Source organism: Betta splendens, chromosome 6, assembly GCF_900634795.4.
Source record: "Betta splendens chromosome 6, fBetSpl5.4, whole genome shotgun sequence".
NCBI lineage: Eukaryota > Metazoa > Chordata > Actinopteri > Anabantiformes > Osphronemidae > Betta > Betta splendens.
Window position 1 is genome coordinate 6,942,994 of NC_040886.2, and position 14,228 is coordinate 6,957,221.

At 41.6% G+C, this 14,228-nt stretch overlaps 3 protein-coding genes across 6 annotated transcripts; 2 read left to right on the forward strand and 1 right to left on the reverse strand.

Moving 5' to 3' along the window:
• bscl2 (BSCL2 lipid droplet biogenesis associated, seipin) lies at positions 1-2,693 on the forward strand. Its single transcript, XM_029152440.3, has one exon. The coding sequence runs from the start codon at positions 265-267 to the stop codon at positions 1,516-1,518; it is 1,254 nt and encodes a 417-aa protein (XP_029008273.1). The 5' UTR covers positions 1-264; the 3' UTR covers positions 1,519-2,693.
• Positions 2,694-3,023: 330 nt separating this feature from the next.
• lrrc10 (leucine rich repeat containing 10) lies at positions 3,024-5,162 on the reverse strand. Its single transcript, XM_029152445.3, has 2 exons — positions 4,950-5,162; positions 3,024-4,724 (listed from the first exon to the last, which is right to left on the reverse strand). The coding sequence occupies exon 2, from the start codon at positions 4,612-4,614 to the stop codon at positions 3,751-3,753; it is 864 nt and encodes a 287-aa protein (XP_029008278.1). The 5' UTR covers positions 4,615-4,724; positions 4,950-5,162; the 3' UTR covers positions 3,024-3,750.
• A 1,581-nt stretch (positions 5,163-6,743) lies between these two features.
• Positions 6,744-13,202, forward strand: cnot2 (CCR4-NOT transcription complex, subunit 2). 4 transcript variants are annotated; one of them, XM_029152761.3, is made up of 15 exons: positions 6,744-6,874; positions 8,826-8,951; positions 9,048-9,120; positions 9,252-9,399; positions 9,480-9,662; positions 9,770-9,849; positions 9,970-10,113; positions 10,327-10,451; positions 10,598-10,715; positions 11,039-11,195; positions 11,676-11,737; positions 11,972-12,021; positions 12,104-12,204; positions 12,329-12,473; positions 12,617-13,202. In XM_029152761.3, the coding sequence occupies exons 2-15, from the start codon at positions 8,838-8,840 to the stop codon at positions 12,701-12,703; spliced, it is 1,587 nt and encodes a 528-aa protein (XP_029008594.1). In that variant the 5' UTR covers positions 6,744-6,874; positions 8,826-8,837; the 3' UTR covers positions 12,704-13,202. The 4 variants fall into 4 exon arrangements, with proteins under 4 accessions (XP_029008594.1, XP_029008596.1, XP_029008595.1 ...); XM_029152763.3 differs by having other exon boundaries at positions 9,988-10,113; XM_029152762.3 differs by lacking the exon at positions 6,744-6,874 and adding an exon at positions 7,219-7,348.
• Positions 13,203-14,228: the final 1,026 nt, after the last annotated feature.

A 14,228-nucleotide genomic window follows, 5' to 3' on the forward strand; every position in this document is an offset into this window, starting at 1 on the left:
GTCATGTTTTGTGTAGCAGCGACAGAAGCAGTAACGGCAGCCGTAGTGTTGTTTTTAATGCGAAGGCTAAAGAATTTTTGTGTCTGGAGCAGATCCACAGAAATATTCGAACGCCACAGATGCGTTGTTTTTGTAGAGCATCTTACCTCATTAGCTTGTGGACCAAATTAGCCACACAAGCTAACAGTGGAGCGAAGTTGACAGTGATGCTGACTATAACTTTAAGCAATTAGCTACACTGTTTTAAAGGGGATACACCCACTGATGTATGACTATAAGGAGTCGCCACAGAGGCAGCAGTCAACCGGGCTCGAAGGAGGACCAACTGCCCGAACTACGACTCGAACATCTGGATCAGACACCATGGGGGCTCCGATGGGACCGGTGCTGCACTGGTTACACGATGTGGCAGCTGTGACACTCCTCAAGGCACGGCGAACTTTGTTTCAGGCTGCCATTCTGTTCTGTGTCCTGGTCCTGCTGCTCTGGGTGTCCATCTTCCTTTATGGAAGCTTCTATTACTCCTACATGCCCACTGTGAGCTTCTCCACCCCTGTGCACTTCTACTACGCCTCTGATTGTGATGCGTCAGGTTCAGCGCTGTGTTCATTTCCCAGAGCCAACATCTCGTTTTTGAAGAACGATCGAGATCAGGTCATGGCTAATGGACAGCCTTATCGCATATCTTTGGAGTTAGAGATGCCGGAGTCTCCAGTGAATGAAGAGCTGGGTATGTTTATGGTCCAGATGTTTCTTTATACCAGAGGTGGGCACATTGTCTCATCGGTGGGGCGATCTACAATGCTGCATTACCGCTCCAGCCTTCTGCAGACCCTGAGCACCTTATGCTTTTCTCCTCTCCTTCTGACTGGTATGACTGAGCAGAAGCAGCTTGTGGAAGTCGAACTGTTCTCCAACTACAAGACAAATGCTTATCAACCGACTGTGGGCTCCATCGTTGAGATCCAGTCCAAGCGAGTGCAGATCTACTCATCGCAGCTCCGCATCCATGCCTACTTCACTGGCATACGCTATGTTCTGTACAACTTCCCCCTGACATCTGCTGTGATCGGCGTGGCTACCAATTTTGCCTTCCTCAGTGTCATTGTGTTGTTCAGCTATCTGCAGTTCATATGGGGTGGGCTCTGGCCTCCAGACCAAGTGAGGGTCAGGGTCATGATGGGAGACAACACCCGCATCCAGCAGAGGAGAGAGGAGGCTCTAAAGCGCATGGAGAGGGAAAACTCCCAGAAGGAACTCAATGCTCCCAAAGTGATAGGATCTGTGACTGATTTGTCTGAATTCCAAGGAAATGAAACCAACACAGAGCTGTTTCCCACAAAGCCCGTAAATGTCTCAGATGCCTCTGGGCCTGATGTGCCTGGTACCAAAGAAGAGTCTAATGAAACTAAGGAGCCAGGGGAAGACAACGGCTTGAACATGTTAGAGGCATCCGTGCTACCTCACCAGGGTGAGACAACGCTCCGCCAGAGACCTGGGCCCTGGCTGAGCCTGTGAAAATGCAGCCACATGCAGATTCAAGCAAACTAACTGCTGAAGTTAGGACAAACATAGATGCATGAGAATATGTTACTACAGTATATTGTTCCAGCTGCCACATGGCTTCTTGCTTAGTGTTAACTTAGTAGACAGATTGTTGAAACAAAACCACTGCATCTTTACAGCTTTATGTTCGTCGGCATTTTAGTTTTGTTCATGGGCACAGTTGAAGTTCCACATTCCAGCTTCAGCCTGTTTGACAGTGCTTTCAGCAGGAATTTGGCATCGCTCTGATGTGTTATCCAGAAGTTTAACACACCCTTTAAGTTAGTCTAACGTTTGAAATGTGGCATTTTATCAAATGAAGACAGGCACTCGCGCAAAGGCAGAATGATGAATATAGTGACGCTCTTTATAGGTAGTTCAAACATCGATAAAATTAAATGTAGCGAGCTTGGAATAAAAAGTTGTTTAATGGACTTCATGCATTTTTAGATGTGCGCAAATAGGCCTCGTGACACTTCTGCTTAGAGGTTCTCTCAGAGGAATTGGATTTGGCCTAAAAGGCGTCTTTATTTAATTCATAGAAAACATTTGCAGTGGTTCCATTTAAATTATTGAATGCATTTTTGCATGATTTGATCTTATTCGTTTTGCAAATTGTTATGCCATGTCTCCGTGTAATGGGCTATTTAACTGACATGGCACGTTAAGATAAAACTTGAATGCTTTTATAAAGTGGTGTTCATTCCATCAGTTCTTAGTATACAGTCTCAATTACAGTGCTGCCTGCACTGTGCTGTTCATTGTTGTGAAAATATCATTTGTTACGTCTTTCTTTACGACAAACCACCAAGATATATTTTATGGGTCCTAATTTATAAGCTAGGCTGTTCTAACACTGTCTAAGTATACAAAAAGAGAATGTTTACTGTTTTTAATTTTGTGTTGTTTACTAATGCTAATACTGAGAAGTTGGGTTTGTATGTTTGTTAACATTCTGTTTTTATGTTTTAAGTCTTTATTTGTGTGTTGAGAACTGTCTGTACGATTGTGTGCAGATGTATGTTGCATTTTGAACCAAAGATACTTAATATATTCAGTCAGTTTTGTGTCTCTCTTACAGTATATTATTTTAAATGCTTCCATAAGTTAGATATGCACCGATACTAAATTAAACAAACATAGAGACATTTGTTGTTGCACGTAGTCCTCTGGTTTCATTGTCTCCAATATCTTAACATGTGTCTGTAACATAAAGAATACAAACAGAACATACTTCTGCCTCAGCCAAAGCGGTTGTAGTTTTTAATAGGATGCTGTGATAGTCATGCTTTTAAGAATGATTAAATTCCCCATTAAAAGGCTGGAATGCAGTTTAGTTTGTTCAGCATGGTCAGAAATGTACTGTACATTGTGGCATGACATTTTAATTCTGTTTACAAGACATTTCCTGGAAACTGAGCAGTTGGAAAACTGCATTTATGATCTGTTCCAAATCAGAACCTTATGGTGATGATCTAATGGCCCATTAGCAGCCTTTATTCAAAGCCACAGCCCCAATCTATCAGATGAATTATGCATCAGTCTGGACTAGGAATGCACTAATTGAGTAAAACCATCCATCACTTGTATTAAAGTCTCACTGTATTTAGCCCCCGCAGGTGCAGACAGTAGCTCACACTGCTAGAATTAGAAGATTGGACTTTCCTGTAGAAAATAAAAGTTCACAGACCACTGTATTTCTACAGTGACATCTTGTGATGTACCATAGCGGGTGATATCAGATCCATTCGTCCATGACCCAAAGCATAACCTCAACAGCTTGTTGTATACCACATCCAACTACAGAGTCACTTCAACAGAATGCATGAAAGCCATTCTGCATTTAATATGCGAACACAGTACTGTATACAGATTTTCTGTTTCTTATGAAATTCAACACAGCAGTTAGATTTAGTTTGATTTGAAGAAATCTTAGACTGATGAAAATAATAGTAATAAACAATATTGTTTTGTTGCTGCTATTTGTTTCAGTTTTGCATATTGATATAAGACATTCAAACATGTTTCATCTTGAAATACCTCATTATATAATAGTGGTACCATTATATTTGGCTTTACCAAATATGGCCCTAATACCATTGGCCTGATGTAAAACACACCCCTCTGCTCTGTAAGTGTTCCACTTGAGCAGCCTCCGGGACTCGCAGTCCTCGCCTCAGCTGAAGGTCGTCTGCTTCCTTGACCCTAAGGGTTGTGCTCCGACTCAGGATGTGCCTCCGTCACCTCGGCTGTGGTCTCGCTCGCCGCCTTTGACCCCTCATCTTCCTGCTCACTATCAGGACAGTCCGCCCACCGCCCGACCCTCCTGACACCCTCGGCCACAGCTGGGGCATTTATACAGGGATTATGGTCGTAAATGACGAGCTTCAAGCCCTGCATGTAGGACAGTCCTGGGAACTGTTGTATTTTGTTTCGATCCACATCAACGACAGCTAGGCAGTGCATTTCCAGCAGCACTGGTGGGAACTCGGCCAGCTGGTTCCCAGCAAGCCAGATGCTTCTTAGCTCTTCCAGTCGCCTAAGTTCTTTTGGTAAAGTCCGTATCTGGTTGTAGCCCAGGTGTAGGGTCTTGAGATTCGGAAGCTCACAGACCACTTTAGGGAAGACAGCAAAGCGGTTGGTTTCCAGCCACAGAGTGCTAAGTTCCTTCAGCTCTTTGAGTTCTCTGGGCAGACGGTGAAGTCTGTTGTTACCCAGGTAAAGGATGCTCAGCTGGGGCAGTCTGCAGACCGCTTCGGGGAGCTCTTCGAAGCAGTTAAAGTCGAGGGCCAGCAGCTGCAGCTTCTTCAGCGCCTGCAGCTCAGCGGGTAAGCTGCTGAGGTTGTTGTCACTCAGGTAGAGCTTCACCAGCTCGCTGAAGGCGCACAGGGTGACGGGCAGCCGACGCAGCTGCCTGCCGCTCAGGTCGAGGGTCCGATCGAGAGGCATCTCCTTCAGGTCCCCCACCAGGATGCGTTGACAGCGCTCGGAGGGAAAAAAGGCAATGATGCCTCGCATGGCATTACCCATCCTGCTCGCTGTCAGTGGCGCAGTACTGGTCCACCACATCAATTTGCTGCCAAACAGGCGTTGCACTCAAGCAAATCGGTGGCGTCTTCGTGTGGATTTTGTGGTTCCCATTAATGCTCCTCAATAGCCGCTTTGCAATTATTATTAATCTTGAAAACAAAAACAAATTTGTGAGGGTGTAATGCATTTGTGTAAAATTATATCAGAATATGAAGCTGCAATTATCAGGAATCACATGATTAAAATGATTGTAAGAATTTAAATCATTTCATGTTACAAAAGCCGTGTAGATGCATTATTCACAAAGAACACACATTTTGCCAGTTGCCAAAAGAAAACAGAAAAATATAAAATAAGAATTGAAAAGCACCTACTTTTGTTTTCCTGCTGATACACATGACTGTCAGCATCTCCAAAGTAAGCCATTTGTTTATCTCACATAATGAGCTGAAAATCTTGTGCATTCCCTGGGCAGAAATTCCCCAATGCAGTCCGCTCACCATCTCTCAGTGGCACTGAGCTTTGCCCTGACTTTCCTGGTGATAGCAACCACTAGCTGCTCTCTCCTCCCCATTTGTGTCTAATGATTTTCCCCCTTCTTCTCTGAGATGACAGAGGTGGAAGAGAGAGAGACAGGGAGGGGCAGGGTGCCATGGATAAGCATAAGAAGTGCTTTGTGATGAAAGAGCAGTGAAGGTCATTTACATTCTGTTTTTAATCGGCCCGGATGCCATCGTGAGTCTGTGCCACCGGGCCTCCAAAGCGGAATAATCTCATAAATTTGTCAGTGTGTGCAGGAAAGGCCATAGATAGGGCGTATGAATTTTACTTTGACTTAGACAGATATCACTCCAGGCCATGTGAATATAGGTTTTCTGGAAAACTAAAAGGTGTGAAGGGTGGTGACGGGCGAACGGCTCTGTGGCTCTGACTTTTGTCAGCATCACATCGTACATGTCTGTTTGAATTGCTTGATCACCGACCGTGGGGTCATTGTGGCGTCAAGACTGAAGTGGCATTATCACTTGAAAAAAAAAACTCACCTGCTCTTGTTTGAGTTTTAGTTTATTTTTTCATAGAGTAGTAATAGTGTTGAACCGTAAGAGGTTGCATATCATCACAGGGATGATTAAAACAAACTACAACGCATTACTTTATTAGGAATATTTTCCATCTAGATAAAACTGGAAAGGAATTTCGTTTTTCTTATCAGAACAGATGTCCGTCATCTGTGTTCACTCACTGACAGACTGTTTTTAGCACTTGTCCTTACTTATCCACTGAGGCCCTCAAACAGGCAGCAGTACAACTACAGACACACGGAACCACATGCCTGCAAAACTGAGACCTTAGTTACAGGGCTTTGATAGGTCACAGCACGAACGGCACAGGTGTAATTAGTCGTCCTACTGGGTGATTACTGGAGTCCTTAATGTTATATTATCATCATTAACACTAACACTTGTAGCACCTCACCTTGGCAAACTGCCAAATTAATTTTTCTTTCTTGTAGATGAAGATATTGAATATATATATCTAACCATTAAAAAATTTGATGATATATTTGTAGCAGAAGGCCACAGGGTGTGGTAAAAAAGTGACTGAAAATCTTTTTAAATGAACTTTCTGTTTTTATTGTAATTATCTTCTTATAGTTAGTTGAGTCCAGACCAGTTAGATAGATGCTCAGTCCAAAGATGGGAATTAAATTAGAGAAGATGCACAGTTTTCTATCAAAAGGGCCACTTGTTTCCATAAATATCCTGTCTAGCAATTTAAATATGCACAGATAAATGTAGGGATAAACTTTGTAAAATACAAGGCTTTAAGGTAGAACGTACTTAACACCTTTATTATGGACCAATTACTACACATCATATTTAGATTGTGAGGCTAGTTAGACATTTTCTGTAAAAGCATCAGGAAACTAGTTGACAGAGCTGCATACATATAATTTTAATGTCGATATTTAAAACATCTGCTATGATAGTACACATATGATTAAGGGGTCTCTGTAGTTACTGACCTTCATAGAGCACAACATTGTCATACTAATGGATTATAATAAAGACAGTAGTGTCTTTATTCATAGTTACTTTTAGTCACATAGGTATTTTTAGAATCGTTTTCATTTCTCGCAGTGTTTCTTGCAGGTTGTTTAGATCCCAGTTGGACTTCTCCACATATTCAGGTTTGTGTACGGAAGTGGTCAGCAGGTTGGGAGGTCAGAGGGTAAAGGCTCTTTCGAAGGAGAATACACAGCCATCTTGGATCTAAAGCAGAGAAGGAAATTGATGCGGTGAGGGAACTTTGCTTATTTTTCAAAAAATGAAACTAGTTGTCTTGAATCTGACGCCTGAGCAAGAGTCGTTTAATTAGCCGTTTTTGCGCTTTTCGATGCGTGACAGGTCGTTAGCCTTTAGCTCCAGCAGATTGTCACAGCCGGTTTGGCTGCTGCTGCTGCTGCTTTGGCTGCAAACGGAGCGTAAACTGAGCCGAGAAAAGACAGCTGGCTGTGGGTATATAGAGGCAGAGATGGCCCGTGTAACTGCCTCACACCACCCTGCAGCATGTAAATCAGAGTGCCATTTATTTGAAATATTTTGGTGCGCTATGGTATTTGATTTCTTGATAGGGTAGCTAGCTGACGTTAAGCTAGCTAAGCTAACACACTGATTACACTTAGCGTTAGCTTATTGCTAACTAGCTTATTAGTGGCGGACTTCCGGCAAGATGGCGAACAGGACACACAAAAAGTTCTAAGCTCCATCTGGTATGTCCCATTCGTGGTTCAGAACTCGTCGGTTAAAAAAAATGTATGCAGTAATTAGTGCAGACAGAATCAAGGAGTCAGGTGCATGCAAATGCTGCTATGCTAATTAGCTCACGCTACTCGGGTAATGTTACCTAAGGAAACGGCCAAGCTAAGTATGCCTGGATCAGAACAAGCGCTTGTTCTGAGCGACATAAGCGGAGCTCTCCCTGCCCCGTTGAATACGTTACCCTCTACGTTTTAATGGACGTTAAGTGAATGTTTTGGATCTGAAGACACAAGTTAAGATAAATGAACCACTGCGCGACCTGAAGATTTTGGCTTTCAGTGAGAAAGAAGAGGACATTAGATGATGATAACATTGAGGATCTTAGTGATGCGTGTGGTTTGTTCAGTTTGATAGGCAGCATGTCATCAGGATACAACATGGGAAATGATTTTGCTGTGTGTCCTTATGTTTTGAAGGGTCTGAAATAAAGAGAACAGTAAAGCATGAGAACTATGGACAAATCAAAAACGTCAAGCCAGGGTCTAAATCTATATCCAAGTATTTTGCAAAGGCACCTCAATAGTTGCACACAGGCTATGTGACATCCGTTGTTATTTATAGTTTTTGTGCTACAGAATTTAGTATTTTAGACAGTTTCAGCCTACATTCTTCTGTTTCCACACATGCCTACATAAACTTATTAAGGGGACACATACATAATATGTAAGCTTCACACACAATAATACATATTGGATTACGGTGTTAAAATAAGAAGTCTGTCAGTTCATTGCTTATTATATGGTAGTTATTGTATTTTTGTGTATTACTGCCAATTTTTATTTACCAGAGACAAGTGACAATCAATACAATATGTGTATGTCTCCAAGAAAGCTGTTCTCTCTAGGCTATACACCCTAATGATAGGTATTGCATAGAGGTACAGTAGTAGTTGCAGTGTTTTTATATGTCATTAAATGTCTTTATACATTTTCAACAATATTTTGAGACCCACATGCTAAAACGTGTCCCCATATCATAGACACTTACTACATGCTTTGAACAAAACTGTATATTCGGTTTATTGTTAGTTTTACATACTCATGTTAAAAAACAACCAGTCAGACTGTCCTTTCTCTACAAACAAGTGTTATGTTGCAAAACAAAGAATGTTTGGAACTATAGGAGTGACGGTAAATCTTTAAGAAATATGAATAAAAGAATAATAAATAAACAATAATAAACTAGATTTTAGGATTTGGTGCTGCTTTTGACAGTGTTAAGATGGATAATATGTGATCCTTTTTGTAGTGGAAGTTTGATTCCTTAACCTTGATTGCTTTTAAGTAATAACAAACTTAACACACTGTTCATAAAAGGTATATTAATATCTATAACTATACAAAAAAATACCCCTAAAACTTATGTTAGCCCAGTTTTTGTTGTGGTGCTTGTCCGTGACTAAACATCCCCTGTTCTTTCTTTCTCCAGGTGACGAAAGGCATGTTTGGTGCTAGAAAAAAATTTGTAGAGTTCGAGGTAGTCGATAACGACTTCACAGATGAAAGTATGTACTACAACCAGCCGTCGATGTTTCCACATCGGTCGGACAAAGATGTGAGTTTTGTCTTTTCGTCCTGTCAGTTGTTGAGCCTGTGACAGTTGAGCTTCTAACTTAAACTGTCCTCCTCTCCATTGTCTGTCTTCCTCCAGATGCTCTCCTCTCCTTCACCGTCGTTGTCGGGCCAGTTGTCACAGCTTGGCGCAAGTTTGTACGGTCCACAAAGTAAGTGTTTTGTTTCCCTACACTCAGTCACAGCAGTGATACCTTAGCAGCTGCTTTTAAGGTCAAATGACTGGCAGTCGATTTGTTTTTAAATTTTAGTTTTCATCCTGCTTTTCTACGTCTTTCCTCAGGTACACTTGGCTTCTCGGTGAGGGGCATGGGGAACAGTACGCCTCAATTAAACAGAAATCTAACACAGGGCACACAGTTACCAAGTCATATCACCCCCACAACGGGGGTCCCCACCATGTCCCTTCACACCCCTCCGTCACCCAGCAGGTAACTTCTAACAGTATGTATTTCCTGAAAAAAAGAGCAGTTAGTCTGAAATAAACTTTGACCTGATTGGGCTTTAACAGAGGGACATTGCCAATGAACTCAAGAAACATGCTGAACCACAGTCAGGTTGGTCAGAGCATTGGGATGAGTGGCAGGACCAATAGTATGGGCAGCTCAGGGCTTGGCAGTCCAAACCGCAGCTCGCCTAGCATCATCTGTATGCCCAAACAACAGCCAGCACGCCAGCCCTTTACCATAAACAGGTATATCTGCTGTCATTCATGCTTAGAGCATCCACTACAGAAGTTATTAATTGTACAAGAAGGTAATGTTTGGAAACTGAGCCTTTTGTTTTTTTTCTTTTATGCAGCATGTCAGGATTTGGTATGAACCGCAATCAGGCCTTTGGGATGAACAACTCATTATCAAGCAACATCTTCAATGGCACAGGTTAATATGTGATGACTTTAAAACATGAACAACCTTGCTGTAATAATTGCGTAGCATTTGTTATAAAATGCCTATTCTGACCTTGAATTGTGACTTAATGACCCTGATTATATATAAAAGGGTTTTCTGTTGCTTCAGATGGGAGTGAAAATGTAACAGGACTGGATCTGTCAGACTTCCCTGCGTTAGCAGACAGGAATCGGAGAGAAGGCACTGGAAACCCAACACCGATGCTCAACCCCTTGGCTGGAAGGGCTCCTTATGGTAGGCCATTAGGATGCACAAAGTGACACATAATGTGCTGGAGGCAGTAGGTTCCCCTAAGAGACAACATTGATCTGTGGGTTCATGTTACTAGTTATTGTTTTGTTTCAGTGCACAGACACATTATATAGAGAGACACCATTTTGCTGTAGGATTATTGCTCGTTACATATGATTACTTTGTTATTTTACTGTGCTATTCCACATAATCAAGTTGGCATGGTGACAAAGCCATCAACTGAACAGACCCAAGATTTTTCTATTCATAACGAGGACTTCCCTGCACTACCTGGCCCGAATTACAAGGATGCTACGTTGAACAATGAAGACAGCAAAATTGTAAGTGTGATCACTTCTGACTTTACACAGCTCTGAGGCAGGAAATCTGTATTAACATTAGGCGACATGTCAGACAGATATTTATGATGAATTTACGAGACTTGTTTTTTTTTTTTTTTCAAATAGTTTTTCTTTGTGTTGTTTAGAACTTGAACTCAACAAGCAAGAGCACATCCAGTGCAGATGGGCCAAAATTTCCAGGAGACAAGACAACCTCAGCACAGAACAACAACCAGAAGAAAGGGATCCAGGTGTTGTCCGATGGTGAGACCTCTCAGCCAATCGTATCGCTGCAATTCATCAAGACATCCCTTCTTAATCGCACAACTTGGGTGAGACAGTTGGGCTCTCTACCCTGCATTTGGGGTTGGATGATTATTGGATAGGCTGCAGTGAGAAAACCAAAAGAATATTTCAGTGTGCTACAGGACATCATCATCTTTCCATTAGCTTGTCTGGCCTTGCTTGGCCTTCAGTGCGTGCACCCACTGTGGTTTATAAATATGGAGGTAATGGATTGACAGTAAGTATTAACTGTAGATGCACTCAGTGTTAGCAGTTTGTTGAACTCTGGGTCTATCATGCAGGTCGGGTGACGAACATTCCCTCAGGAATGGTGACAGACCAATTCGGCATGATTGGCCTCCTGACGTTTATCCGTGCAGCAGAGACCGATCCTGGGATGGTCCATCTGGCATTAGGAAGTGACCTCACGACACTGGGACTCAACTTAAACTCACCAGAGTAAGATGGCTGTTTTCCTCAACAGACTGGCCTTGATAGACCAATAGTCCAATAAAAAGTAGTAGAAAGCAGGAGCCCATTTAAATTCAGTATTTAATACTATAGAACGTTTTATCATAATTACTAAGTTCAAATTCATGTTGCAGCCACAGAAGTTTATAAGTTCATAAAAAAATTTATGGTCTACAATTGTTTCACATTTCACACAATTTTGGTCTGTAACAGACCAATATTTGCCTCTGTTACTCTCTGTTTATAGCCAGACATCTAAATGTAATGTAGAATATAATTTAAAAGCATAATATATAACATGCATACACACACACACACACACACACACACACACACACACACACACACGCAGACTCGGTTATATTGTGATTTTCTGTCTTTCTGTCTTTTTCTTTCTTTAGTATAATTAATATATTTAGCAAATGTCCTGATGTGTGCTAAACTTGGTGCAACTTTCATCCGTAATAGAAACCTGTATCCCAAGTTCGCCTCTCCTTGGGCTTCAGCACCTTGTCGACCTCAGGATATTGGTAAGTCCTCATCTGTAAATATCAATAATATCACACTTATTTCATTAGTTGGGTAGCTGGAGCTGTATAAATCAAATGGATAACCACAGATTTACTGAGTATTCTGATCTTGTGTAATTACTGGCTAATTAATGATGTCTCTGATAAAAGCATTTCAAGTTTTTGTGTTCATGGTACGACAGTCGTCTCCACTTGCTTATTCATGACTTCCACATCTGTGCGTTCTGTCTTTAGACTTCCATGTTCCGTCTGAATATCTAACCAATATCCACATAAGGGACAAGGTAAGTGAATGCCACAATAGATGGTAGCAGAATACACAGTATGTATACAAGACTAAGTACTTCTAATTTGTTCTGTTTATAGTTGGCTGCGATTAAACTGGCCCGATACGGTGAAGACTTGTTGTTCTACCTGTACTACATGAACGGTGGCGACCTGCTGCAGCTCCTCGCAGCAGTAGAGCTGTGAGTCTTCAGTGCTGTCATTTAATAGGGATCACGTCACAATTAGTGTTTGACAGGCTTTCAGCTCTTCCTCTTTTTGGGTGAAACAATTACTGCTTTTTTTTTTTGGAACTTTACTCTCCAGCTTTAACCGGGACTGGAGGTACCACAAAGAGGAGCGGGTTTGGATAACAAGGGCGCCTGGTATGGAGCCTACACTAAAGACCAACGCCTATGAAAGGGGAACCTACTACTTTTTTGATTGTCTTAACTGGAGAAAAGTAGCCAAGGTACTAGTGACCCTCCAGCTGCTACTTTCCTTGTTCATTGATCTAGTAAAATAGCATTAGAGAAGTGTTGTCGACTCAGTGTGTTGCAGATTTGCTGTCAGTGCTTCGCCTCACATGTTAAAATTGTCTGTGGTTCTCCTAAGGAATTTCATCTGGAGTATGACAAGCTGGAGGAGAGGCCTCATGTGCCAACAACGTTCAACTACAACCCAGCCCAGCAGGCCTTCTAAGGCCCGACCAGTCCAAAGGCTGCAACTGTTCCTGCACATGGCAGTTGTCCAGGAAGTTCGGCTGCGGTTCACACAGCTCGGTTTTTATTCCTCGAGGATCTGGCTATTTGACTGCGGGGGTCAATGCCACCATCAAAACTGCCCTGCCTTTCCAAACTTACATGCTGCCCAAAACACCAATACTTGTTCCGTTTTTATTCTTTAAGTTCCACCTGTTTTTTTTGTTTTGTTTTGTTTGTTTGTTTTCTTGTTTTGAGCAGGGTCTGTGTTATGTTTACGTCTCTGAATCTGAGGCCTGTCTTCTCCCAGAAAGGAGGACTGACCTTGTAGCACAGGACAGTGTCAGTACAAGGGTCAGGCCTCGTATTAACAGTAAGTGTTAAGAAGAGAAAAAAGGCAGGGAAAGCAAAGTTATTATCCTCACATGCAAGTGAAAGGGTGAAAGAAATGCAATGTTCATTGTTGCACTATATTTAGTAATAAAAGAACACAAAATTTGTTTGTGCTTTTTTATGTGAACACTCCCTCTTTTTTTCCACGGGGTGGTTCAGCAACTTTTCTACATACATGCACATCCCTTTTCAACAAGTTTTTTTTTTTTTTGGCTTCCTTGCTTTTACATCGATTCCTCCAACTTCTGAACACTGTTGTCTGTCTCATTGTTTCTTCTTCTGTCTGTCTCTTTGTCAGTTCTGTGCCAGTTGAACATGGACACAAATTTGGGAGACTGCTTTGGTCCACAAACGTGGACAAATCCTCTCAGAGGCTAAACAGCTACAGATTGTTGTTGCAGAGCAAACAAAACACTTTCCAGTCTTTGTTACAATTTTGTAAGAAATGTGTAAATTTTGTGTTTCTTTGCATCACATAAATTAGTATATGTATGTATGAATGTGTATATATGATAGATATATATATATACATGTATATATGTATGTGTATATATATATGGCATCTATTTTGGAAGAAACCTTGCCCTGCCTTGTACCTCGTTTTCATGAGGTGAGCATGAATGCAATATGTGGACATGAAAGGACATTTTTGGATCTGCTGGACAGGGTGTCACATGGCACTGTGGGCACTTACAATAATTCAAAATTACAGCGTTTAAGGAAAGGCCTGATTTTCAGCCAAAAATTAACATCAAAATGATCTTGAATTTCAAGTCCAAAGTGAAATAAGGGATGTATTCCAATTTAAGCTGATGGAACAGCAACATTTCATAGTAAACAGGAAAACTGACAATTTAGGAGAAAAAATCCAGACCATCTTGTATTTTCTGAAGTCAAAAGCTTCTTTTCTTTGTATTAAATCTGAAAAGGCTCTTCCTGAACTACTGTGCGTATGAGTGTGTGTGTGTTGCTCATTTCTTGTAAAGGCAGGGATTCTTCAGTCAGTTTTTTATGCACAAATGTGGTGAATTGTGCATCACTGCCAGTGAAGACGTCCACATGTAAATATTTTTTATATTGTACACGGGTTTAAGATATTACAAGGCTTTGAATGCAACATCATGACTGAGAAA

Excerpts from the sequence above, each read along its gene's own strand:
- bscl2 (XM_029152440.3), top strand. The coding sequence starts at position 265 with ATGTATGACTATAAGGAGTCGCCACAGAGGCAGCAGTCAACCGGGCTC.
- lrrc10 (XM_029152445.3), bottom strand. The coding sequence starts at position 4,614 with ATGTGGTGGACCAGTACTGCGCCACTGACAGCGAGCAGGATGGGTAAT.
- cnot2 (XM_029152761.3), top strand. The coding sequence starts at position 8,838 with ATGTTTGGTGCTAGAAAAAAATTTGTAGAGTTCGAGGTAGTCGATAAC. Across the intron at positions 9,400-9,479 it reads ACCCCTCCGTCACCCAGCAG|AGGGACATTGCCAATGAACT; the intron begins GTAACTTCTAAC and ends GGGCTTTAACAG. Across the intron at positions 10,114-10,326 it reads GGCTGGAAGGGCTCCTTATG|TTGGCATGGTGACAAAGCCA; the intron begins GTAGGCCATTAG and ends CACATAATCAAG.